The 27,994-nt window shown below is 34.3% G+C and overlaps 1 protein-coding gene across 6 annotated transcripts in view; it reads right to left on the reverse strand.

The window, feature by feature from the left end:
• LOC145293256 (glycine N-acyltransferase-like protein 3) overlaps positions 1 to 27,994 on the reverse strand; it is a 94,509-nt gene that overhangs the window by 10,376 nt on the left and 56,139 nt on the right. For 4 of the 6 annotated variants that reach the window (XM_080139961.1, XM_080140008.1, XM_080140022.1 and 1 more), the window contains exons 2-5: positions 18,693 to 18,904; positions 14,724 to 14,834; positions 7,489 to 7,597; positions 5,317 to 5,437 (exon numbers count right to left, since the gene is read on the reverse strand). In XM_080139961.1, the coding sequence (XP_079996087.1) occupies positions 5,317 to 5,437; positions 7,489 to 7,597; positions 14,724 to 14,834; positions 18,693 to 18,773 (422 nt within the window). In that variant the 5' untranslated portion in view covers positions 18,774 to 18,904. The remainder of the gene's footprint in view (positions 1 to 5,316; positions 5,438 to 7,488; positions 7,598 to 14,723; positions 14,835 to 18,692; positions 18,905 to 27,994) is intronic. The other 2 variants (XM_080140047.1, XM_080140032.1) reach the window with 1 other exon arrangement.

The raw sequence follows: 27,994 nt of genomic DNA on the forward strand, positions 1-27,994 counted from the left end.
GTCAGGTGTTGCGCTAAGTAGAAATTGACGAAAATAAAGTGGTAGTGGGGGAGTCGTTTTCTGCTCCATCGAGACAAAAGTTAAAAGCACAGAGAACCTAAACTGATTTGGAGAACGATGGGATTCAAATTGGTGACTGTATTGGCTAGGCATTTGATAATGCTGCTATTATGGCACGCCACTGATCGGGTGTGCAGAAACGAATTTCCGAAATCAACCCAAAAGCTCTATTTGTGCCATGCACTAACAATTCATTAAACCTGGCTTGTGTACATGCCGCTTCTGTAGCGGTTCACTCTGTTACATTTTTTTAGCATACTGGACCGGTTATTCTCGTTCTTTTCTGCATGTACACGTCGCTGGGACGTCTTGATTCAGTTGACCGGTCTAAGTATCAAGCGGACTATGGAAACTAGATGGAGTAGTCGAGCAGATGCTGTAAATGATGTGGTAAAAAATTATTTGAAAGTTGTCATTGCCTTGGAACAGCTTACAGAAGGAGAAAATGCAACCATAAGATCAGATGCATCTTTAATTCTCAACTCGGTATTGTCGTTTCCGTTTCTTTTATTTCTGAGCCTTTGGAAAACTATTTCCCCAGAAATCAATGATGCCCAGAAGTATCTTCAAGAAAAGGGGCTGGATCTGCAACAAAGTTCTGTCAGGCTGACGGAATTGAGAGATTGCCTTCTTCAGAATAGAGAAAAGATGGTGGACACTGCAATAGGCGAGTCAAAAGAACTCTGCTCTGAAATGACAGACGGGTCGACTGAAGAAATATCTTGCAGATTTCAACAAGTTCACAATCTTGCAAGTAAATATGCTTTTTTTACACCATCAAATCTACTTGATGATAACTATGATAATCAGCTTAGTGAAGTTGATGAAAATATAGAAAAAGATAAATTCTTTGCCGAAAGAAAGATTACAGTATTTTGTGAAAGCTTCAGGAAAAGACAAAATCAATGGACCTCTTGAACTTTTGAACTTTATGCAGAGATACCACCTTGGGGATTTCATCCCTTATATTGTGATCTTGCTGCACATTTTCCTTACCCGAGCTATTAGTGTTGGCAGCTGTGAGTGTTCTTTCTCGAAACTGAAACTCATAAAAACTACTTTTGATCAAAAATGAGCCAAACAAGGCTTATAGACTTGGCAATCCTCTCCATAGAGAGGGAACTTGTCGATAGAGTGAATTTTGAAAGAGTTATTGATAGCATTGCCGAAAAAAAGCGCAAAAAGTATGTTTGTAAATTTTCAACCGACTTGATGCCTTGCGATAGTTCTCTCACAAAAAATAAATTTATAGTCTTATTTTCAATTCATAAATACATTCATTAAAAAAAATTAAACTATTTTTTTTATAAAGGATTGAAACATTATTAACAACAGCAAATTTCTTTGAAATTTGAAATAAAAGTGATTTTAATCATTTAATATTTCGTAATTTTCAGGTTTTCTAATATTTTCAAATTAGCCATAAGAAATGTTTTCAAAGGTATGACAAACTCCTATATATACATACATATATATATATATATATATATATATAACTACTTCATTTACTCACATAAAATTAATATACGAAAGTATAGATTTATGCATAAACTTCATATATACTTCAGTATATACTTCATTGGCTGATAGGAAGGGGGCGCGGTGGATACTAGAAAGCTGATTGGCTAACTAAAATCCTCAACAGAAGAGGACCATATAAAAACGATAAACAACCACAGAATTCGCGCATAAGCCTGACGAATCCTAGAGTGGATGAAACACCGAATATTCAGTGTAGCTTAATCGCCATATATATTTTATAAATTACTATATATATATATATATATATATATATATATATATATATATATATAACTTTTAAAAAAATAGATCCATTGGATCTCATATTCAATTCTAATTTAAATTATTTGCTGAAAACTATCCCTTGCTTTCTCTTTCTTTCTCATTTTCGGATGATCCACAGATTAAATATTATTACTGCTTGTATTATTTGGATGACTGTTCTCATCTTGGACATTTCTTACACAATGTTGCAGCCAAGCTCAGCCATTGGGTTTTCCTCGGCACCATAATCAGTCTAGACTATTTTTGAAATGACCTTTTCTTTGTTAACTGCGTTATGTTGCAGATCCTGTGCAGTTCTAGCAGGTCCACCTTCTCAGGCTTTGCCTTCTCTTTTTGAGAACGTGTCAGTTTATTTGCTAATCACCTGAGGGACTCCTACCAGGGAATGTCGATAAATCTGCTCAGGTATTTTCTTTCTCTAGAGAGCTGGCTCTTCAATCTCATTTCCCAACCCTTGTGTCACATCTTCCTGCAAGAGGAAGGAGGAAAATAACTTCAGCCAATGTAACCTCCACCCTTTTTCAGGTGTTTAGTGTCAATTTCCGGAAACTTCATGTCCAACTAAAGAAACTGTTGGACATGGAATTTCGAACAGAATGCTTTATTTAATCCACGAGGGTAATTCATTCTCATTTCATCAGCCATGTAGACTGTAACTAAAATTAATAATTATTCAGCATTTTTATCCATTGCTCTACAGGTCCAAGATACATATGTGGATTAAATAAAGAATTATGTTCAAAATTCCATATCATTTCCAGAATTCAACATAAAGATTTCAATGTTCCTGAAGAAGGTTTGGAGATTACATCGGCTGAAACGTTGTGAGAATAACAACCAGGATGAAAAGAGTAATCCATATAACCAATCCATATATAAAAAATTCTGAAACATTATTACTACTTGTGGTGATATTCTCTTTTGTTTATAATGGATTACACCAATCTTTTTATTTTTTGCTTTATTTTAATTCTTTTATTGTTAATAAACAGAGAGGGAGAAGAGGAAGCGAGAGTAATAGAAATGTACAAAATAAGAGTGAAGGGTTAACTAAGAGTAAGAGAGGATGAAAGTAAAAGATGATTTAATTGGCGAGTTAATTGCAAATTACGGCTAATTAGAACAACTAAAATGGAATTATGTTTCTGAATTTTTGAGATGAAGGTTGATGATTCATATTGTTTGGATTATTCAGACAACTGTTTTCATCTTGAGTGCTATTTGCACAACATTTCAGCCGATGTAACCTTCGACTTTCTTTAAGTGTACTTGGCAAAATCGTAAAAATGTATGTGACACTCTTCTGAGGTTGGAGGTTTAATCCTCAGTGTGGGCAATACTCAGAACACAATTGCAAATTACTTAGGACTTCTATCAGGTCATGGCTTATGGAATGAGAGAATCCTACCACTTTGGATTAAATGAAGGGTTCTGTTCGAAATCCTGTTCAGATTCCCGAGTTTGACAGAAAGAGTCTAGAATTTGACAAGATGCACCTGAAGAAGGTCAGAGGTTACATCACCTGAAACGTTTTGAAAATAAAACTGAAGATGAGAACAGTATTCTGAATAATCCCAATAATATAAATTTAAATGGAAGTTTTTTCCTAATATAACTGAATCTCAAAACTGAGGGATATTTTAACATGTATTTTGTGTGATTAAAATGCATTAAAAACTCTGTTATAGATATCGATAGAGTAAGTATACAGAGTCAAACAACAATGAGAGAGGGTGAAAATGATAGAATTCTAGCATGCGAAACTCATTAATGGTTCTGCAAAGATCCTCCTGGCTAAACTCTTGTAGAAGCATGGATGTCTTGTGTAGGGAAAATTGTAGTGTGCATGATTAGCACGGGTGTCATTCGCTTAAGAAAAGAAAAAGAAAAAGTCTTTAAATCGAAACCTGACCAACACAAACAAAAACCTGTTTTATGCCAATTGAGACACGTTTGGGTTTGACAATATAAAAAGCCAGCATTTCTTCAGTTGGAAATGATTCTTTTTTTTTTTTGTCAGCTGAACGTCAGTATGGTGTACTTTACAATCTAGTATCAATTGAAGAAAGTTTGTTTGCGATAACGTCGAAAAGGAAACAGGACAGATTTTTGTTACGTGTGTTTCGACGTGGTGAACTTAGAGATCCAAAAATCATTTTCTTTTTTCTTTAACTCAAACATTCAACAATTAGATCTTGAATCACAAGAAGATTGGCTGGCCAACGAAAACTTGTAAGCAAGTGATTACAGAGTGGACCGATAAAATTGTCACTCTAGAAAAGACGACATGATTCCATTTCCGTTTGATGAAAACCAATTTTCTTTTTTTGTGTGCCAGACCATATACTCGTTCGCCAGTTATGTACAAATCCCAAGACTGATAGGAACCTTCTATCAGATCTGAAAGTGACACAATATTCAATAAGTGAGATCAGAGATGCACCACTGTACAACTCATGTTCTCTAGCAATCCAAGTTATGACAACAGAACCATTGCCAGCATTCTCAAAATGCATCGCTGGATTGCCATGAATAACAGGGACGTGCCCAGGTGATGAAGACAAAGTTTTCACCCACAGTTATGGTCTTTGGTGTGGTTTCAAGTGTGGGCCACATCATGTCACCTCACCTCTTCGAAGTTGGCTTGAAAGTCAACACCAAAGTGTGCCTGGATGTGCTGAAAAGCGTGATGATCCCTGGTGCAATCAGGTGCCCACTGGCAGACCATGGGTGTGGCAGCAGGACTTGACGCCAGCCCACAAGTCCAAAGAGACCCAAGTTTGGTTTCAGAAGGAATGCTATGACTTTATGTTTTTCTCTCACTAGCTCCCCCCCCCTTCCCTCAACCTGAACCCACTGGACTACTTCATTTGGTCATACATCGAGAACATCACCAATATGACCTCCCACGATACCAAAGCCAACCTCATCGCCGCCATCCACTGAGTATTCACCAAGCTTCTACCAACGTTTGTAGAAAAGGCATGCTCCCAGTTCTAGACCAGTATCAAAGTGGTGATTGAGGCTGAATGCGGCTACATTGAATAGATGTCAGCTCTACTACATAATCAAATTACCTGAATTGATTTTTTCAATAGAAGTTTTAAAATAAAGCCGTAGTGTTGTTTACTTTAGACTGAAAATGTTATCATTTCACTTTGTAGTAAAGAGTGTACAGAGTGAAATTTCGAGACAGTTAACCTATTGAACCATGAGCATTGGAGAATGAGCTTGGAAAATATCAAAAATCGCTTAAATTGGAGACAAGGAAAAAGATATTTCTTTGCATGGCATTTAAATTTGCATGGAAGTAATTGTAATACAAGCATAACACTATGGCGATGCAACAGGAAGTTCAGCTTGGCAGACAGTGCAGAATCTGCCCATAGGGAGAGGCATGTGACAACAGAACTTCATGCAGGGAAAGTCAAGCGAAACTAATTTACTTACACATTTACAATATTACTTTGTTCAATAGAAAATATGTCGTAATATTTGTTATTACAGAACACATCATAGCCATTATCTTCAAGAAAAGCTTCCAAAGTGGCTCTTCGTTCGTCCGTTATCACTACAGGAGAAAATAAAACAAAAAGTTATAAATAAGCAAACATCTATTAAGACAAGTTCGGATAAAAGCTGACAAAATGTAGAAATAAAAAGCAGATGAAACTAAAACCCAATAAAATCTAACCATATAGTGAAATATTATTACTTTTCATCTTTATCAGAAAACAACTTCATCAGAAATAAATGAAATATTGGTTTCGATTCATGGCATATCAACCATTTTCAGGTTATTTACTGCCGACAGTAGTAATTTAGGGAAAAGTTTATGTTTTAAACTGTTATATGTTCAAATATTTATTTATCGTGTTTAGTTTGGTTGTTTTGTAGAAATAAATTGCTGTTTTTGTTTCAGGCTTTGCAGAACATGATTGAGTTTTGCAAAGGAGAAAAGAAAAAAGAATAACATCAACGTTTGGTGCATTTTAGGACATAAAGCTGGTATCTTCAGGCAGCCTGATCTGGTAACACGAGTACTGGCAATGAGGCAGGGAAGGAAGGTAGATAGCCGGTTAGGTGTAAGGATCTTTAATTTTTTTATTCTTTTGTAATAATATTTTGCGAGATTGGCTGATTATTTTTATTATTTATATTTGAAGTCACTTGATATAAGGAACTAACAAGAACAAAAGGTGATTATTGCCAAAACAGTAGATACTTATTGGCAGTCTTGAAAAGAACAACGCTATAGATAGGAGGAACACAGTCAGCATGAAAAGTGCTATAAGCCTGCAAAGAAGTTACTGGAATAAAAAGCTGTATTACAATTTTGCAGAACATATACCATCATAGTATTTATAGAAAAGATGGAGACTATCAACAGAAGAAAAAAAAGGGTTGGGTCAATCAAATTACAAATATATTCCCCATGAACTCGGAAACGGCTACGCCGATTTTTGGGAACTTTCACACAAATGTACTTAATATGTTTGGGTGTCTTCTTAGATAAGTTTTGTATCAGAATGCTCCCAATAAGTATCAGAAATCGATAATCAAAAAAATTTGATTAAAGAAGGAACAATCCAATTTTGACCAAAGTTAACATCCTCATACAGCCTAACATCACAAGTGACTGAAAAGTTTTATCACCGGACAAGTAGACAGGTCCAGGGTAAAAATCAACGGTGGGTTCTTTCATAAGATAGGGCACATCCAAAATGAATGTTTCTGTTTAGGGCATAATTGAACCATGATATGTGACTTTTCATTTTTAAATTTTAATTTAAACCATTGTATAAAAATAATTTTCTAAAATCGATAGTAGATTCTCTACAGTGCAATGTAGACTACAATGTATTGTGGACTAAGTCACTGTGAGGAGGCATGTGAAGTTTCTTCCTGGTGCACTGCCAGAGAAAAACAATGAATATGTTTGATTAAAAAATGGACGATTTCATTGCTTTTGATGACAATAAAAATATTGGAAGTGTTAAACATTTGTTGATCTTCATTCAATCCCAGAAAACGTCGGGTCTCTCCGGAAGTTAAAGCTAAAATATAAGATAGGATAAGGGATTGTAACAGTTAACAAACTATTTACTGTAAGCGGATCAATGCCCGGTGCCAAAGTGATTCCTCCACACTGACTAATCGGTTGGCAAGGCGCATTGATTTGAGCTGTCCCCTTAAGAACTATTTTAACCCTTTGGGATCTCAGCTGCTATCGCCAGAGGGAAGCCAGCAAGCATGGCTACCGAGGTAGCCGTGCAGCAAGCCACCTATACAGACCTCTCTCACTCACCCCTGCCACTGCTACTTGTTGACGACAGCAGTCTGATGGCAGTCGACACCTTAAAACAGACATTTATACTTTCTTTCTTTCTCTCCAGTCTGAGATACAATCTCGCCTTTTCTAAATAAACCCTTTGTTGTTGTTTCATTAAAAGCAATGTCGTTTGGCCTTGTGTTTATTTAAACATTTTTCTCCTATAGGTTAATTTATTATTTAAGGATTGGTGTGTGAATGATGATGAATTAAGAATGAGACGATTTTCACACACATTGATGGAAGACATGATGGCCACATGAGCAAAACTGCAAACAATTTGTTCTTACCCACAAATTCAGACTGGTTTAATGGGAAAAGATTGGTATTTTCCAGAAGACGTCGGAAGCTTGCATCACTCAAAGAAAATTCATAATAGTAGTACTTGATACGAGATACCTGAAAAAAAAAAAAAATTCAACAGAATATTATTTTATACTAGTTGAGCTACTTCTTTATAACTGGCTGAACAAATCTAATTTCCAAGGAAAAAAAATGTTTTACTTTAAATTGCAATAAAACTAAAATTGGAAAACTAATATGATTACTACCAGGACTTGCAAAGGATGCGAAGACAACAGCCAATCAAACCATGTCGGTGACTTTGAAAGACCAGCTACATAAGAGGATAGATTTTGTTCTTATTTCATATGCACGGAACAAGTTTTTATTCTTTATTTTTTAATTCTTGATCAGAGATTGCATTTCTCTGTTCCCAGAATTATTCAAACAAGATAACTCAGATATCAATTCAAGGGAGATCATTCTCTGGCAACAATTTTTTTTCTTAGAATAAAAACAATTATAAATTACTTACTATTGTTATGGGGCCGCTCGTCTAGGGAAAATCGACCCAACAACTAACAAAGTAGATACGGGCAAAAAGTAAACAGCAAAAAGGCAAAGATGACTGATAGACACAAGTTGTTTGGTTAAAGACGAGGGTTCGCCTTTTATTTGCAAAGGAAGTGAAAACTTGTATGATCTGGATGCTGGTTGTCCGGAAGGTCGCACGTCACTGGAGGCTAAGGTCTGGAGGGCAGGAACAGGTACTCTAGATGTAGCGTGATTTAGGGTTGCTCGCTGGGTCTGGAATGATCGTCTTGACTTCAGGGCGATCTGAGAATGGTTGACACCGAGAATGCGGGGGCAGTGTTAAGGAATGGATGACACTGAGAATGTAGGATCAGTGTTAAGGAACTGGACTGAGAATGTAGGGGTTAGTGTTTAAGAACAGACGGTTGGTAGGGAGCCAGGTGCAGGCGTGGTTGTAGACCAAAGGAGCAAGGAACATGCAAGGTCGCAGGTCGAAGGAGTGAGGTGCAAGCAAGATAGCAGGCCAGAAGAGCGAGGTGCAAGCGAGGTTGCAGGCTGGAAGAGCGAGGTGCAAGCGAGGTTGCCGGAAAGCTGCAGGAGGAGCTGGAAGCACCAAGAGCTGGAAGGCTGTAGGAGTGAGCTGGAAGCACCAAGAGCTGGAAGGCTGCAGGAGTGAGCTAGAGGCACCAAGAGCTAGAAGGCTGTAGGAGTGAGCTGGAGGCACTGGAGTGAGCTGGAAGCGCTGGAGCCTGGGAGTGAAGTTTGCTGCTGGTGAGTCTCAGGAGGCAAGCAGTAATGAATCGCATTAGTAGAAAAACTTATTAGCCCTGATAAGGGCTGGTTGTTTAACCATGATAAGGGGTATTTAAATTACTGATGAGATGGTTGGTGTCATTGGGAATCCTTCGGCTGGTGGGTTCGGTCGACGTGACTGGTAGCGTCAGTCATCGCTTCGGGAGCCTCCTCCTACTCCTCTGGCTGAGTCTAGCACCCGGCCAAAACTGCCTGGTTGGCCCAAGGCTGGCTGTATTCATTTTTCCCAGCATGATGTTAGAGGTGTTGCTCCCAATAAGACAAACAAACGACTCTAATTATTTCTAGAACGAAATTTATGCAATCAAAAGTAGCTTGGGAGTTTGTTGATTTCATTTAAATTAATTTTGTCTAAAAGTAAAAAGTCAATTGTTTGAATTATTGACAGTTTTGGATTCCAACGTGCATAGAGGAGTCAATGATGGGAAGAAAGGGAAGGTGAATGTGTTCGCTGAAACCGGATATGTTCATACGGTTAGCTGACCTTAACCTATCACGTCCTTTGTTTAAGGGAAACAGAAGGTGAAGAGAAACAGCGGCGGTGAAGAAAGAAAGAAAAATGGAGGCGTTGATTTTGAAACCGCGACACCATTACGAAAAAATAACAATCAAATCTTTTTTTGTTGTTGAATTAAAAATTAAAATAAAAATTTTATTTTACTTGCATGTTAGACAAAAACCAGAAAATTGCTGTATATTTATTTATTCAATTCAATGAAAAATTTTAATCAAGCTCTACATTTGCTGTCGTTTTTTTATATTTCATATTTGCTGTCCATTTTTACATAAATAGGACCATTCCATTGTTAACTTCGACTTAGTAATTTGCAAATGAAAGAGTGAATAATCTCAACAAAATCTGGTCAGAATCTTCAATCTTTGATTAACCTTTGAACTTGCATTTTTTATTTCTTATGGAAATCACTCCAGACAAGATGTGAAGCAACTTATATAAAGAATGAAAGATGATTATCAAAAAAGACATATATAGATACCTACTGACTATATTTATAAAAAGGATGAAGCTTAATATCTAACATATAAAGTTATGTTGTTGGATTTTCAAAGTCAGACTCATATAGCATTTAAGCTGGCAATCAAGACTTGCTACTGACTAGCAAATCTTTATTGTTATATCATGTTATTGGCATAATAATGACAATTTCTTACAATTTATTTTTAAAATACTCAGATGCTTATGATTATGAAACATTTTTTGATAATCACACGGAAATCAAAATCAGGATAATTCATTTTGTTATGTAGTAGAACGTATTTGTAAGTTATTTATCTGTCTGTCGTTCTATCTAAATTATCTATGTATATTATCGATATATCTCTCGATCTAGTTATCTATTTCTGTATTTATCCATCTCGATCTATCTATCTATCTAACTGAAGAAATAAACAAGAGATGAATATGAAGAATGTTGATAAAAACTGTCAAAATATAATAAAATCATGTTATAGACAAGCTTACCGGAAGTATCTGGTCAGCTGACGGAACTATGTGTATGTTACGTGGTTCTAGTTAGCTGAGAAGAATAATTGTTGGAATTTGGACGTTGAACAGGGCAGACGGTTTAACAGGCCGCCCCCCCCCCTTCACCGGGGAGGGAGCTGATGTGTCTTAGAATGGAGACCTAGAATTAACCACTCAAGCAAAGATATTCACTTTTCAGTCTTCTGCAATCGACAATTTTACATTGAAGAATATAATAGGAGTTGTCTACTTGACAACTAAAATTTTGTTTCTTTTTCTGTGTTAGTTTAAAAATGCGCAAACAAATAAAAATTAAAAATTAAACTGACTTCACTGCAATTGGTCAGTACAACTAGTCAGTAATAAAGCAAATGCTGATCCACACTTTAAAAGCATAGACACATAATGAATGGCAGGTGGCATTATTACACAGGGTTAAATCTGTTATGGATTTGTTACCAGTTATGGAGATCGGTGGTTATCGATCTGTAGGCTGCATGTTTGATTATTTAAAGGTCATCGTTTGTAGTTGGCACAGTGTAATAAAACAATGATAAAGAGCAAGTTTTACGAGTATGATTAAGAAGACATTTAAAAAGATAATGTTAAAAAGGAAAGTGTATGACTCGAGTTACATATATACATATAAAATGTTTTATTTAAAACATATTTATTTATATAAAAGGTTAGATCATTAAGACAGCGTTTTGAGTATACACATGATTTTAATTCACACAGTTACTTGTCCGTTATACGTATGAGCTCATTGTACACATATGTATGAAGTCAGAATGTTTGTTGCGTATATATTCTTGTGCATAAATGTGTCTGGATGCATTCAATGCTCATCGTATATGGGTATATACGAGAGTTCATCCTTACCTTGAAAGGATTACGCTTCTGTCGAGGCGTGTATTGAAAGCATGTCCCTCACATGGACAGCTAGACGAGAAATAACGTGTTGTCACGTTGCCAGCTCAAATAGAAAGAGAGAGAGAAGCGAAAGTAGATAAATAAAGCAAAACAGGAAGTAGAGAACGCCACCTGTTTGACAAACGGCAATTACGACAAGGACAGGTAACCAGTGCGTAATTGAAATTGTGTGTGTGTTCAATTTGAGTAAACGCATATCAGATCAAAATAAGCAACCCAGATAAAAAATGAACATATCTGTTCACATTTAAGGCATGACATGCATATAACTAGCAAGGATCTTACTTGGTTACTTTTATTTTCTTTTACTAATGGGTCACCACTTATCAAGGCCTGATTTTCACTTGAGGATAAGGATTAAAGAGAGTGTCAGTTATAATTTTTTTTATGGAAATTGTTCCAGACCAGACATCTTTCTTTTAATTTTTTTTTTTTTTTTTTTTTGTAAAAGGGTGTTACCACTTATCAAGGCCCGAAGGCCACTCGAGGATAAGGGTTAATGAATGTAAGGTGATAGTATAGTAATCGTTAATGTTGTAAGTTAAATAGAATTTGATTATTTAAGGAGATTGTTCAACAAAAACTTGTTTACATTGGACTTGAAATCTACCATACTGTAGTCATTCCGAAAGCAAGCCAATAGAACAGTGTTCTACAGGCAGTCAGTTCTAAGAAAAAAGCTTTGTTCATTGAATCTACTTTTAGATTTAAGCACAAATAGTGGGGGGGGGAATTGTTGTTAATCGTTGCAGCTAGCTAAATTGTTTTTGAGAAAGTTTGGCAAGGGGAGACCATAGATTGGAGCTCAGACGAGCACTTGCCATGAAAATAACGATAGAGCAGAAACAAATTCACAACGTCTCTTGTGTAAGAAATAGATTGTAGGGAAGAGAAAAGGGCATCACCAACTGGATTTCGAAGCTAGTTTTGAACTCTATCAAGGCAGGATATGGTGCACTGAGCAGTTCTTTCTCAGATGTGGCAACAGTACTCCATTTTAGGATGTACTTGGCTTTTATAGATAGAGGATTGCATTGGCAGTGAGATACCTACTGGAATGGTAGAATGATCCGATCATTTTTTCTGCGATCTTGGCAACAGATTTGATGTATGTGTTCTATTTCAGATCAGGAGTGAGGGTCAGTCCCAAAACCTTGTAAAGACATGTAGCTCCCCCAAGACGAAATTGGCACCTGATGAGAGTCAGAGCGATTGCAATGAAAAGAGAGAAGTTTGGTTTTAGCTGCATTAAAATTAACCAGCCACCTTTTCCCCATTGCACCACATGCTCAAGATCAGAAGAAAAAGAATCAGAAAGATCTTGGTCATTACTGGACTTGATGTCACTTCATGTAAAGAACTAGTAAAAATAAAAGATGATTATAGTAAAGACATGAGATGTCTATGGAGTTTGGTCTTTTCAAGACAAAGAGTATATGTAAGAGGAAAAAATCAGATTGAAGCTACTGAAATAGAACGCTGTATTACAATAAGGTATCAAAACAGTGAGTTGATGAAGAGCATTAGACTAATGAGAGATAAGTTGTTGAGAAGAAGAAAGGGTAAAGCATTTCTGCTCAAGAATCCAGAAATGGCACAGAGATTCACCAGCTGAAATATGACAACAGTACTTCATACATGGTCTGATAGTAAATTTGTACAGATAGAGAATAGCCTCAGTTGTAAGAAAGTGTTAGAGCGATAGAGAGAATTAGTTTTACAAAAAGTAGAAGGAGCAATGAATTTAATACAGTAGAACCCCAGAATATGGCATTAAAAATTAGTGACAAAATACAGTACAGTATGTAATACACATGTATATAATTAAATAAGATTATAATTATAAATTATAAGGTGGGGCAAATGCCATAACATCGCATTCCACATCGTAAACTGAAAAAAAAAACATATCCTAGGGCCACCGTATCCCGGGGTTATACTGTATATGAACTCCAAGAAAAATTTGATAAGACCAAATAGTTTCAAAGTCAATTTCTCCTCAAGAGCTGAGCCATTCATGAGAATCTCAGGAAGAAAGGGACATGCAATCATTTTCCTATCAGTTCTTTGTCCACCATTCCACCCTCCTGGCCTCCAGTTTTCAATCTCAACTCTTCAACATTGTCACTAATTCAAAAATAATTGTGGTACAGTTGTGGACAACTCATTCAAACTAACACATGAGGTAGTTAACAAAACAAGGCAAATTCTGATCGGGAAATTCTAAGCTTAACAGTAAACATTTTCCATCTCCTATACATAACTCTAGTAAGATTTATTCTTGAGTATGTTAGTAGCAGCAAATCCCTATCTTTAAAAAAATATTGTACACCTGGAGTATGTTTAATGGTTAGCAACTAGAATGGTGACAGCATTCCCTATTATTATAAAGAACATATTTAAAGACTAACTTGAGCAGCAAAGGATGGGAATAGTCTCTGTACTTATTTACAGATATACCATTGTTGCTTTCGTTTCAACAGAAGAAAGACATTTTCTGTCCATGATTCTTCTGCCTGGAACAGTCTACATGAGGATGTTGGGATAATGTCTACTTAATGTCACCTTGCACAAAAATTCAAATGGTATATAGATGCAATATCTTCTGTTCTTTAACAAAGTTTGCTATTTGCTTATTCTGTTTGTTTTGCTATTAAAACTGATGGATTAATTAAATGAATAATCTGGCGTTGATGACGTTGATTTTCAGGAAGTGACGTCGTAAAACATCAAGTAGCTTTTCACAAGTATGTGGAGAGTTAAAAAAAAAAAGATTAGTCACATTTCCGTAGGGATTAAGACCAAGGTCAGGACAAACAGACAATTTCAAAGATGCAAGATGATCTTCTCCAAATATTATTTGGGAAAAGGAAGATAAACTGGAATTGGAATACGTAATGATTGGTATAAAACGGTTTTGTATTAAAACTGATTGATTGATTAAATAAATAATCTGGCATTGATGAAGCTGATTTTCAGGAAGTGACGTCAGAAAATATCAAGCACCTTTTCACAAATATGTGGAGAGTTAGGAAAAAGGTTCGTCACATTTCCGTTTGTATTAAAGCAAAGGTCGGAATAAACAGATAATTTCAAAGATGCAAGATGGTCTTTTCCAAATGTTATTTGGGAAAAGGAAGATAAACTAGAATTGGAATACGTAATGACTGGCATAAAACGGTTTTGATGATTCTCTGCAAAAAACTGTAAAGCAGAAAAGCAAACAAAAAACATAACAAAAATCCATGAATCTAAAATCTACTTTTTCGGTATTAATATGTAGACTACAACAGGCAATGGACATATATTAGTTGTACATTTATAGTCCCGAAAAGAGAGATAATTAAATATCAATTTGGTGTATGCACGCATTGACATATGTAATGATATGTGATGATATGTGTGGATACTGCCTCCAAGCTGAATGCAAAAATATAAAAGTTTTTATTCAAAAAGATGAAAGTTTTAATATATACTTACTGGTGTTTCTGTCCAATCCCACTTAATTAGCACGGCACTGAAATTAGGCCAGACATCAACCCAGACTTCAAACTTCCCAAAAGGAAAATCATTTTGGATTAGATTTCTGATCTGTAAAAAATAAAAAATAAAAAAGTTCAAAATAAAAACTTACTCAAAAAATAAAATAATCTAGTAATAATTTTGGCTACGGTCATTTGTTGTGTCTATGGTCAATGAAGAAAAGATCTTTCTAAACTTATTGTCCTAATCCAGAGTGCCTCTGTTTGGTAACCTGGATTTTCTCCTATTTTAAAAACTGACTTTTTGTCTAACTCTGCCATCATGCTGATTTAGTCATATTTAGCTGTTTTGTTGTACAGCATATCAACCCATTTCTGATTATCTAATGCCACATCCAGAAATTTTGTGAAAAGTTTTCATGCTTTTTTTGTTTTTACTAGTGGGAGGGTAAAATCGGTCATTTAAGGATAAAGGGTAATAAGTGTTAGGTAGACGGTAAGACAACACCGTGATAATCAATAATGATAGAACTTGGGTAAGGTTTCATTATTAAAGAAGGCTCAACAAGAATTATTTATATTAGATTTGAGCCAACCATTTTTCCTGCAGCTTTAGCAACAGATCTGATGTAAGTTTACCATTTCAGATTATGAGTGAAGTTTGTCAAAGCAGAGTGCTTCTTCAAGACAGGAGGCTTCTTCAAGACAAAAGCTATTCATTTCAATTGGGGCCAAATGAGGATCAGAGCGCAGCATTAAAGGTAACTAGTCATTTTTAACCCTATTGCACCAAACACTCAAGGTTGAAAGAGAGAGAAATAAAAAAGATCTTGGTCTTTGCCGACATTTGAAGTGTGGGCATATATAGTAGTGTCGTCTGCATAAATGTTGACAAATGATCATAGAATATGATTTGGGAGATTGTTGATGAAGATCAGGAAAAGAATTGGCCTCAGGATGGATCCTTGACACCAGCGTTAATTTTTGGATTTTGGACTTCTGCCCATCAACGACTACTTTAATACTTTTCTCAGAGAGAAAGGACTTGATGTTTGAAAGGACATTTCCAACAATTCTGTGGCTGGAAATCTTGTGAAGTAGATCTTTATGGCAAACCCTATTGAATGGCTTTTCTATACATATCTTCTTTCAATTAGGAGCACAAACGTCATACATATTTTTCTTTATTTTTGTTTTTTAATATAAGGGGAATTCTGGACAAGCACCAATTATTTTATGAGTTACATTTTGTTAATTCCGAAACAAATTTATTCATCTTTTACATGTGACCATAAAAAAAGGCAGTGTAGAAATATATTGCAACCTGAAATATTTTTTTTTATTAAAAACAAAACTCATTAAATTAAAAAAAATGTTGTGGCCTGGAAAAGTCATTAAGAAAGGCTTGAACATGGATATAATTTAGAAAAGCTATTTGTATTGACAACAAGACAGAATATCTAGAAAACGAGAGTTGTATAAAATGTAAATCTGGCGTACTACGAGTGACTTTCCACAATGGTACATCTCGGTATATTTTTACCATTAGGAGAGTTCATATATTGTGTATGGGCGAGTATCCACAACAAAAATATAACAAATCATAATTAAAACAGGTTTCAAACTATTGGTTACATTTTTTCCAGTAAGTGTTAAAAAAGATTTTTTTTACATAGGCAGCATCACTTATCAAGGCCCAGAGACCACTCGAGGATAAGGGTTAAGAGTGTACAGAAGTCAATTGAACAATATAATAATCGTTAGTAATGGAAATTCGGTAAATTTGTTAACTTAAGTGGAACGACTCATCAAAAACTTGGCCCTGGATATGACCTAAAACTATATCCGATGGTGAGGCCCCCACCTTGCGGGACTTGGGGAGTGTGGAGCCACCTTTTAATTGCCATTACTCCCAGGTCCACTCTGACCCAGAGTGGTAGTACCTGTTAGGGTCCCAACTATGGGTTAAATAGAATCTGACTTAAAAAGAAAATATACTCCATTAAAAATCGTTCCTCAAAATAACTAGATTCGGCATTAAATAACCTGAAAAAGGTTGATATGCCGTAAAGCAAAAACAACTAACCAATCATCAAAAACTTGTTTAAGTTAGACTTGAAGACAATCAGATTGTAGTCAGCTGGAAAGCAAGAAAACACAAGACAGTTCCACAGGCGTGCACTTCTAAGAAAGAAGCTTTGTTCATGGAATCTACGTTTAGGTTTAGGCACAGATAAAGAGTGGGGGGGGGAATTATTGATAGTGTTTTCAGCTAGACGAGTTTTTCTCATGAAAGTTTGGTGAGGGGGGGACCAAAGATTGGAGCTCAGACTTGCTATGAAAATAACGATAAAGCAGAGCCAGACTCGTAACATCTTTCTGTGAGAAAGAAATTGCAGGGAAGAGAAAATAGCTTCCAGGTTTTCAGTTTAAGGTTTTCATTTTGGTTTAGTTGGGGTGTTTTGCTTTTCGGCATATCAATCCTTTTCAGTTTTTTAATGTTGAATCTAGAAAGTTTGGAAAAATACTTTCATGCTTCAAGTTTTTTATACCTCCCAATATTTATTCATGGTGGTTGGTTTGGTTGGTTTGTATAAAAAAATTGCTGTTTTTGAGTTTTGCAAAATTAAATAAAAAAACAAGATCAATGTTTGGTGCATTTTAGGTCAGGAAGCTGATATCTTCAAACAGCCTGATCTGGTAACACCAACTGTATTCATCGTAGAAAGTATAAAAAGTATTTTAGAATGAATTGACTTATAGTATTATATGCTGATTTAAATATTTTCTATACTGACATAAACTGTTTTGTTCGGAAAATCAATTTTACCTGTCGTAGGTATTCTTCAAGCAAAAGTATATAAGAAAAAAACCTCAAAACAAACGTTTTTTAATTCACATTTAGCTAAATGACAGATGAAAAGTCCCTATTTATTTGCCTCCTCACGAGGGCAGAGTAAGACACCAAGTTGATTTATAATGTAAAGAAAATATAGTTCCCTATAAATGAAGGCATTAAATTGCCTCAGTTTAGTTTTCCTTCGCTTACTGAAGACAGAAAAGATGAAAAGTAATGTCAGAACAGATATTACACTTTGTTCCTAGAAAAATAAATCTGGAGAGTTAAGAGTCATTTCATAACAATGAAGGAACCTTCTCTACCACCAATAGCAATGGCCAAAGACTCTTTATCTGAAAGTACATCTTTTAAACTAGGAAACATGAGTTGGAACAATTACATTGACCGCTGCGAAAAAGGTAGGTTCTCTCTACCATGCTAGAAAGCTACTAATGCCCGAAAGTATCCTATACCTCTATAAGGCCACCATTCGCCCATGTATGGAGTATTGCTGTCATATTTGAGCTGGTGCATCTGTTACTAGTCTCTCACTCCTAGACAAAGTTCAAAAGAGAGTCGCCAACCTAATAGGTCCTGAACTGTCATCTAAGCTTCAGCCTCTGTCCCATCGACAAAATGTAGCATCTCTCTGCCTGTTTTACAAGTACTTTAACTGTGAATACTCCGAAGAACTACAAGCACTTGTACCCCCTCGACATAAATACCCCCCAACACGCAGCAAAATCCCACCCCTTCACAGTAGAGATCCCTAGATGTAAGAGAGCCTTCTACTTCAGTAGTTTCTTCCCCAGAACCGCTAGACTTTGCAATTCCCTTCCGGGTTCCTACTTCCCCAACTGTACTGACATGCAGAAGTTCAAGTGTAACATGAACCGACATCTTGCTGCCCAACTCCCCACATAGTACCACTGTAGCTTATGTCCCTGATAGTAGCCCCCTACATCAAAGTGGTAATGTGCCTTGTTTGGGGTGAAAATTCAATAAAAAAAATTAATTAATTAATTAATTAAATATGAATCTTTTAATAAAAATAAAATTTATTTTTGCAGAAAATAGTAAAAATGCAACAAACCATGCAACAAGCCATGTAAAGAATTTCTTACTCACAATCAGTGACTTTGCTCCATATTCGTTGAGAATTTCATGTAACGTCCTCACTTGGTCGCGGGCAAGACAAATGGGTGACATTGTGATGATAACGACATAAAATCTTTTGGCTATAAAGAAATTTTTTCAGGTAAAAACACGCTTTTTTTAAAAAAAATAAACTAGCGTGAATGAATATAGGTTGAATGAGTCAAACTGACTCTGGAAAATATCTGAAAAACAATAAATAAATAAATAAGTTTATTAACACATACACACATATATGTGGACATAAATATACATACATATATATATATATATATATATATATATATATATATATATATATATATATATATATATATATGTATATATTGGGTCCTGTCAAGCAAGAATTATTTTAATGAAATAAAAATAATGAGAATAAAAAATGAATGAACGCAAATATATATATATGTGTGTGTGTGTGTGTGTGTGTGTGTGTGTATACATACACACATATATACAAAAACACATATATATATACATATATATATATACATATATATACAAATATATATATACACTTACATGTATATATATATATATATATATATATATATATATATATATATATATATATATATATATATATATAAACTGTGTCAATCGCTTTATTGCATATTAGGAAAATATCAATATTTCACTCAGTATACGTCATACAAAAATGAAACTTGTATCATCAAATGACTGTTTCAAGGTTAGTTATTTCCTAAAATTGTATTACAATCCATGCGATATTCACGAAGTTATGACATTTTATTTATTATCAAGTAATTTATGCATCCATCACTTTATTGCAGTTCTTTTAAAATGCCAAAAAAGGGGCGATTAACGGTTATCGAAAATGAAAAGATTGTTGCTGAACTTGCAGAAGGATTGTTCAAAGATTTTGATAAGGAGCTGGAAAGGGATCGAAGAACTTTGGCTTCATTCGTGAACAACCCCAACGCCAAATCCAGAAAGGATAAGGGCACCAGGAGAAACCTTTCACATAACCTGCATGTAAAATTTCAAGTGTTTAGACCCAAAATTGGCGGAGGAGTTTGGTAGAGTTTTCAAAGGTCAAATCGTTTAATTTTGACCCCTTGACAGCCAAATTTCTGTCTGAAAACCAATTGAAAAGATTTTTCCAAATCTCAATACTCCTGATGTCAAATCTCGAGTCTGTAGACTGAAAATTGACAGAGTAGTTTGGCAGGGAAATGTACACACACAGATACACATACGCACACACATGGACAGACAATTTCACTTATATAGATATATAGATAAGTTAATATTTTAAGAATAGACCAAATCAAAATATAGGATGTGTTTGTTTTTTTTGTTTTTTTTCTTAAAAGATGTTAAGTATGTAGTAGAGATACTCTTATTCTTAATATTTAAAGAGCTTATGTGGTTGGAGATGCATACCTTATTGGAGTAATGTGGATCCAATGTATGTGTCAATTTGTGTGGCTAGGGGAGAGCATCACTGGAAATTATTTTTTGTTAGAATATTGGAGGAACTGATAGTGTGGAGACATATAGGCATGAGCAACTTTCTAGCATGGTAAAGAGAACCCAGCTTCTTCACAGCAACCGTAGCAATGTCCTCAATGTATTTGTTCCAATTCATGCTGTTTGTGAATGTTAAGCCAAGGATTTTCAACAAAGCACTTTCAGATAGCGTATTATTAGTCATTTAGTAATTGAGAATTGTAATTGTTTAAAGAAAGAAGCATTAAATCTTACTATCCATTAATGTCTACATTTCACTACATACTGAAGGTTTTCTTCTTAGGTTTCAGCCATCTCAGAAACAATTTCATCGGGGAGATCATTTATGAATATCAGGAATAATAAAGGTCCCAGAATCAACACTTGCAGCACACCCGCATTTATATCATGTTGTTTGACGTACAATTACTGATGACAACCTATATTTTTCTCTTGTCTAAGAAGGATTTGTTTATATTAAGTATTCGTCCAGTTATATTGTATGATTTAATTTTCATGAGAAGACCCTCATGCCAAATTTTGTTAAAGGCCTAAGATATATCTAGGGTTAGTGCCCTAGTTTCCATTGCTTTATCCAATGCATGGTATATACGTTCTGAGATTACAATTAGCATATCTACAGTAGAACTAGCTTATTATTATTAATAATTTTTGTATTTTTTTTTTACAAGGATGTCATCACTACTCAAGACCTGGAGGCCACTCGGGGATAAGGGTTATTGCGTGTACAGTAATCAATAGGATAATATCGTAGTAATCGTTAGTAATGTAGATCTGATAAAGTGTCTTACTTAAGGAGGGGGTTCAACAGGAACTTGTTTATGTTGGACTTGAAGACATCCAAGTTGTAGTCAGGTGGGAAACAGGCAAACAGAAGAGAGTTCCACAGGCATGCACTTCTAAGAAAGAAGCTTTGTTCATGGAATCTACGTTTTGATTTAGGCACAGATAAAGAGTGGGGAAAATTACTGACAGTGGTTTCAGCTAGACGGGTGTTTTTCATGAAAGATTGGCGAAGGGTGACCAGAGATTGGAGTTCAGACGAGCACTTCCCATGGAAATAACGATAAAATAACGACAAGCTCACAACGTCCCTTCTGTGGGAGAGAGATTGCAGGGAAGAGAAAAGGGCATCCCCCACTAGGCTATATAAAGTCTATTTTGTACTCTGTCAAGGCAGGATAGGCTGTTTTTAGCAGCTCCTGCCCAAATATGGCAGCAGTACTCCATCCTTGGATGTACTTGGCTTTTATATAGATAGAGAATTGCATCAGCAGTGAAATATCTATTGGAGCGGTAGACGGATTCCACCATTTTTCCAGTGGCCTTGGGGATCAGAGCATTGATGATGTAAAGATAGAAGCTTGATTTAAGATGCATTAAAAGTAACTAGCCACCTCTTCCCCCATTGTACCATGCGCTCAAGATCAGAGGAGAGAGAATCAGAGAGAACTTTGTCATTTACAGCCGTTAGAAAATCTGCTGTAGATCTAGCAGAATGGAAACCATATTGCATGTCACTAAGAAGGTTATTTCTGCTGAGGTGGTTGACTACTTCTTTACGGAAAGGGGGAAAAAAACCGTTTCAATGAAGTCTAATCTCCCTTGTGTACTTTTCGCATATTTTAGTAGAAGTCATTATTGTGCTACCATACTTGCAAAGTGGATATTTTTCATTTATGGATTTGGACCATTTACACATTGACCGAGCGACTTATTTTCGATTTTTTTTTTTTTTTTTTCTTAGAGAAATAGCAGAACTTTCTTTTTAATATATTGTCAGTCTTAATTACTGAGAGAATTTTGTTTTAAAACATCGAAAAAAACAAAACAATGACTAAAATAGAATAAAATATCTTCAGCGTCCAATATTGTATGGAAAATTATAAGCATAAAATAAACTCCAACTTAAAAAAATAAATAAATAAATAATCCACCTGGTTTTCGAAAAAAAAAGGATTTACACTTTGAACTTTACAGGTAAATTGGAAAAAAACTTTTCTTTTTTTTTTTTTGTTTGAAATTTGTATATTTTACTTGTTGACCTTTTTATGTTCAATTTGTGATATATAAAATTTTGTTACATTAATTAATTATGTAAATCTAAATAGACATTTCAAAATGGGGGGGGGTAAAAAAAACGTTTGTCTAAAATATTATATTCAGTTTATTGGAAAGATCATAAAATTTTCCATTGACCCTGAAAATATCGTAAAAATTGAACCAATAGATAAATTTTGATTTTTAAAGTTAAAAAACTGAATAATATTTAACTCGTAAAAATCAATTGATTTCATTGCGAAAAAAATGGCTGCCTAGAAGCGTGCCGGCACTTTGTAAACACTGGTTTTTGAAAGATAAAAAATAATATTTCTATTACTTTTTATACAACTTTAATAGTTTATTTTGGAAGTATAATCCATCAAGAAAATAAACAAACCACTTTTAAATGAGAAATTACGAGTGTTTTTATATGTTATTCACAGTTTCGTGTTGGGGGTGTCAAAATTCCCCCCAAATTCTGAGCGCCCCGTCATATCAAGTAACCTGCTGTTGATTTTATATGCTGAGCATTTCTGCTCGTGTGATATAAAATATATATATAAAATCAAATGCACTTGTGATATTAGGTTGTATAAGGTGTCAAAATCGCCTGTTGCTTCTTTCATCAGATTTTGCAATTCTCGATACTTATCGAAATTATTATAACGATCAAAAGCTAAAGGGGAAATAACTCTAATAAAGGAAGTAAGAGTTATAGCCCTTAGACAGATGAGAAAAAAAAATACTAAAGAGCAGGATTGCCAGTTTGGCTTTTTAAGGCCAAATTTTGCGAATTTGGCCTTTTTTAAAGCAGTTTAACCTTCAAAATTTCTGTTTGGCCTTTTTGGAAATTTGTCTTCAAATTTGGCCTTTTTCTGATCATTTTATATAAATATGTATTAATAGTAATTATTAAAGAAAAAGTCATAATTAAGTAATTTAAAAAATAGTTTGGATGTCAAAATTTGTAGATTTGTTTTTAATTTTTTTTTTTTTTTTTCTTGATTCATGGATTTTCATGAGAAAAACAGCCCCAGAATCAACATCTGCAAATATTTGTCATATCAGGAAAAAATCTTTTTCTCAGTACAGGGTGTCCACAAAGTCTGGCTACATTATATAGCCAGACTTTGTGGACACCCTGTAGATTATGTAGTCAGACTTTGTGGGTACCGTGTAGATTATGCAGCCAGACTTTGTGGGCACCGTGTAGATTATGCAGCCAGACTTTGTGGACACCCTATACTAAATGGCCGCACTGAAGGAATCTCACACCTAAATGTTTAAGTTCGTATTCAGATTTACTAAACGTTTATATGGAACCTCTCAGAGAGTTCACAGTTGAGTATGAAACCGTTCTGGAGACATTTTTTTAGTGCTAGCACCTTGTCTCTGTCCAGTCAGGTCACTCGGTCACTGAGTATATCTCCTCTGAAATAATTAATGTTTGCATTTTTCGTTTGGAATTCTTTAAACCTAGTACTTTGAAATTAATTGAATCAATTTATTTTCAATTTATGGAAATTTGAAAACTTATAACTATTAAATCATCTCTGAAATAACTATTTAAAGTTGTATTTAAAAAGAAATGTTTAAAAATAATCATATACTTTTTCCTTAGTAAGTCCCAAGAGTTTCATTAAAAATCAATAATTATAGATTTTCTAACTATCTTGGATTAATAGGCACTTTTGTCTTAATAGTGACGCATAGATTGTTCTTGGAAACAAAATCTACTTTTAGAGTTATGACTAAAATTAAATTTATCAATATTTTAGAGATATTTTAAGTTAATACCCCCCACCCATGAGTAAATTTGGTATTGTGACGACTGAAATATTTCTCTAAGAATATGGTAGACAAATAGGAACTAATGTACAAACTATATCAATACAAAGTGGCATGGGAGAATTGGCACTAGTAAAAATGGTAAAATTGATTAAATATGGAAAAAAAAACAGGAGTGAAAGATATAGATAAAAATCTCACGAGTTTATGAAAATCTTGGATGCAATGCATAAAGGGAAAACATTAAGAACTTTGGTAAATTCAAAATAAATCATATCTGTATTTAAAAGTAGATGTGGAGTCTCAGCTTATAACTAACTACCTTTCAATCATGCCGCCATCTTAGAAATCTGTTGATTATACTAGCCTATTTACTCATTTTAAGTGTTTTCTTCAGATTTCATGTGTAATACTAAATAGATGCTAACTCCAAAGGATTAATTATATCATAATCTTTAAAAAACATTTATATCACCTATAAACATTTCTTTTATCGTAATCTGGCCCAGCTGTGAATCAATTCTTACATTAAAGTGTAGTACTTGTTCTGATACTATACTTTATCTAGTCTGTCCTTGGTTAGTAAAAGAAAAGTTCTGCTAAACTGGACCATATTTTTGCTATGGGAGATAAAGTCTGTGCTTTTTACTTTTTAAGACGATTTCATCTGGTTTTACAGTTTTGCCAGTCAGACTTAGAAATAGAAAAAAAGTAGACTGCCCTAAAAAGTTATGATGACCCAGAGATGGAGAATTATTTTATGTTTAATTTATATGCAAAACTAATTAATTATAAACTATTTCTTTTCTCTATGTTCACACGTAATCATTTGAAAAAAGTAGAATCACATCTTTAGAAGGGATAGCTGAGGGTCCTCATCTACTTTAAAATATAGATATAATTTAATTTTAATTTTACAAACTTCTTAGTGTTATCTTGGTGCTTATATATAAAAATACGCAGGTGAAAATATCAGTTCCAAATAAATTAACAAGAAAACTCTTTGATATAATTACGTATTAGGCAAAAATAATTATATACACCAAAAATCTTATCTCTCCAGTTAAAAAAAAAATAAACCAAATAAAGACATAATAAATGCTCATAAACAGAAAATTAAATACTAAGAACATTACGCTTACCTATGCACACATAAACAACACGCCACTACCCCCCCCCAACAAAAACAAACCCTGAAAAAAAAAATATGTACGGGTATCATTTTTTTTACTTTTTGATTTTAGAGCGACTTAGCGAACCTTACATGATGCTATTTTTTGTTTTCTTTTATACTGCCTCCCCCAATTTTGTTGTTGGTTTATAGTGTTTGTGGGTGGGTATCCTGACAATGATTATCGAGGTTACATTTGGGGCAAATACTTTGACACCTTCCCCCCCCCCCTCACAAAATAGCCGTTAGCCATTATGTTTGATTTTAGACAAATTATACATCCTGTGGAGTATTTTGTTTACTTTTCTTTTCTTGACACTGCACATACATTACCTTTGTTTAAGGTTTTTGTTTTTACAGATAAATTTTTACCTTAGTTCCAATTCCACACTTTTCTTTAAAATAATGACTTTTAGAAGTTTTCGACTGTGCTGATTAAGAAAATCTCATTTATATTTGGCAGATAGTAATTTTCAAGATATAAAGACCTGCATTATGCACTTTAAATCAGTGGCCAGCAGATTTGTACACACGTGCAAGGAATAAATTTAATCCTATCTGACCAACACTGCCATCTTCCAATTTTTTGTTGGTTTACAGTATTTGCAGGTGGGTATCCTAACAATGATTATCAAGGTTAAATTTGGGATTAATATTTTAACAACCCCCCCCTCACAAAACGGTATGTTTATTCTGATAGCCATTCTTAACATGAGGAGATTGGGGTGTCTATTCCAAAAGCCGTTCTTAACATGGGGAGGTTGAGGGAGTCCATTCTGAAATCAATTCTTAACATGAGGCGGTTGGGTGTGTGTATTTCGAAAGCAGGGATTGGGCAATACTTTAATTTTTTACAGGGGGGGGGGCTTCCACTGGGCAACACCAGTTAATGGGTCCTGCTAGCATTTAAATAATTTAAGTTAATAATCTTGTAAGAAAACATAATTTATCTTCTTTCGCAGAAGAAATTCTAGTTATATGCTCTTAAAATGCTATCCTGTTAGAAATGAATGATGACCGAATGTTAAATTTATATGTGGGACTGATCTCTCACTCTGAATTCTAAAATAATTGTTTTACCCAAGTTTTTCAAGATATTCAAACGCAACTGTCTAAAAAAGTAGATCTATCTGTTATTTTGGAGGGATGAGAGAACCTTAGAGTTCTTATCTACAAATTTACCAACTTTTCCTTAAAATAGTACTCAATATTCTTTCACGTTTTCTTGTATAATGTTAAAAATATCTAAACTGCAGAATGTATTGTTATGAAATTATTTGCCTAAATATTAAAAATAAAACCGTTCCCTATTAAGTTAAAACCGAAAAATATGTTTGGAGGGGGGCATATATTTCAGTTTCATTTTCATAGGTAACATTTTTGCCAAGAAAACATCATAAAACTAATACAGAAAAAAAAAACTGTTAAAAACTTCAATATAGTCAATTTTTCTTTAATTTGCAATTTGGCTTTTTTTGGCCTTTTTGGCCTAAAACAATGTGGCTTCGCTTTTGAATTTGGCTTCGTTTTTTTTTTTGTTTTTGTTTTTTTTTTGCCCTTTTTAGCCTTTTTCCCTGGAAAATTTGGCTTCAAACATTTATTATAGTCTGGCAACCCTGCGAGAGAGTTCGAAGGAGAATGGACAATATGGCGACTGCGTTAACATGCACATACTGTACTGTAAATATAATTTGTGTTTCGACAATAATGAAATGAGCTTGTTTACTTATCATTCAAATATTCCATGAATCCGACATTGGATACAACAGAAATCATTCTAATACAAAACCTAATAACACTGCCAGATACATAAAGTACATTTGTGTGAAATTTCATAAAAATCGGCCAAGCCGTCTTGGAGTCCATAGTGAACGAGCTCATAGTTCCTTTTATATAATAGTAGAGAAAATTATACATATATATAATATATACAAATATAACATATACATGTACATAATATATACATATACAACATATACATGTACATAATATATACATGTACCTTTTTATCATATAATATACATATAACATTTTTTGTATGTGGATGACTATAATAATATACCATACTATAATATATATATATTATTACTATAACTTTAAAAATTATTACTAGAATTTTTTTTTAAATAGTATATAATAATAATTATAATATATATATATATATATATATATATATATATATATATATATATATATATATATATATTTAAAAGAGTGTAGCCATCAACAATTGTGGGTTTTTTTAAAGGTTTTCATCATATTTTTATTTTAAAATATTTTTATAACGCGTTTCCAGCTTAGGGTGTGCTCTCTTCAGATGTTTTCGTAAAAAGTTTTTCTTTAAAATGGGAGTTTGAAAAGTTATTTTTACCTCTGCTGATACTAAATGTGTTTTTCAGAGTGATGTGGTCTCAGACATCCTGTCTCCAACCGTAAGTGTTCAAAGTGTCCGGTCAAAGTTAGATTCAAAGAGGGCGCTTTTGGTCGATTTGGTGAAGGTTTTTAGGTTTTTTCTATGTTTTTTTTTTAAAAGACTTTCTTTCCCCGTGTATAGCACACACTCACACACAATCACACACGCATATATATACATACATGTACATGTACACATGCACACGCATACGCACGCAGGCACATACACATATACACACACACATACATAGAAATATATGTAGGGGCATACATATATACATACCCACTTACACACTCACACACGCACTCACACACATCCACCACTAACACGTCAGGCACATATTGGTTAATTTTTTTTTTTTATTTA

Source organism: Euprymna scolopes, chromosome 1 (genome assembly GCF_053919585.1).
Source record: "Euprymna scolopes isolate OS-2025 chromosome 1, ASM5391958v1, whole genome shotgun sequence".
Lineage (NCBI taxonomy): Eukaryota > Metazoa > Mollusca > Cephalopoda > Sepiida > Sepiolidae > Euprymna > Euprymna scolopes.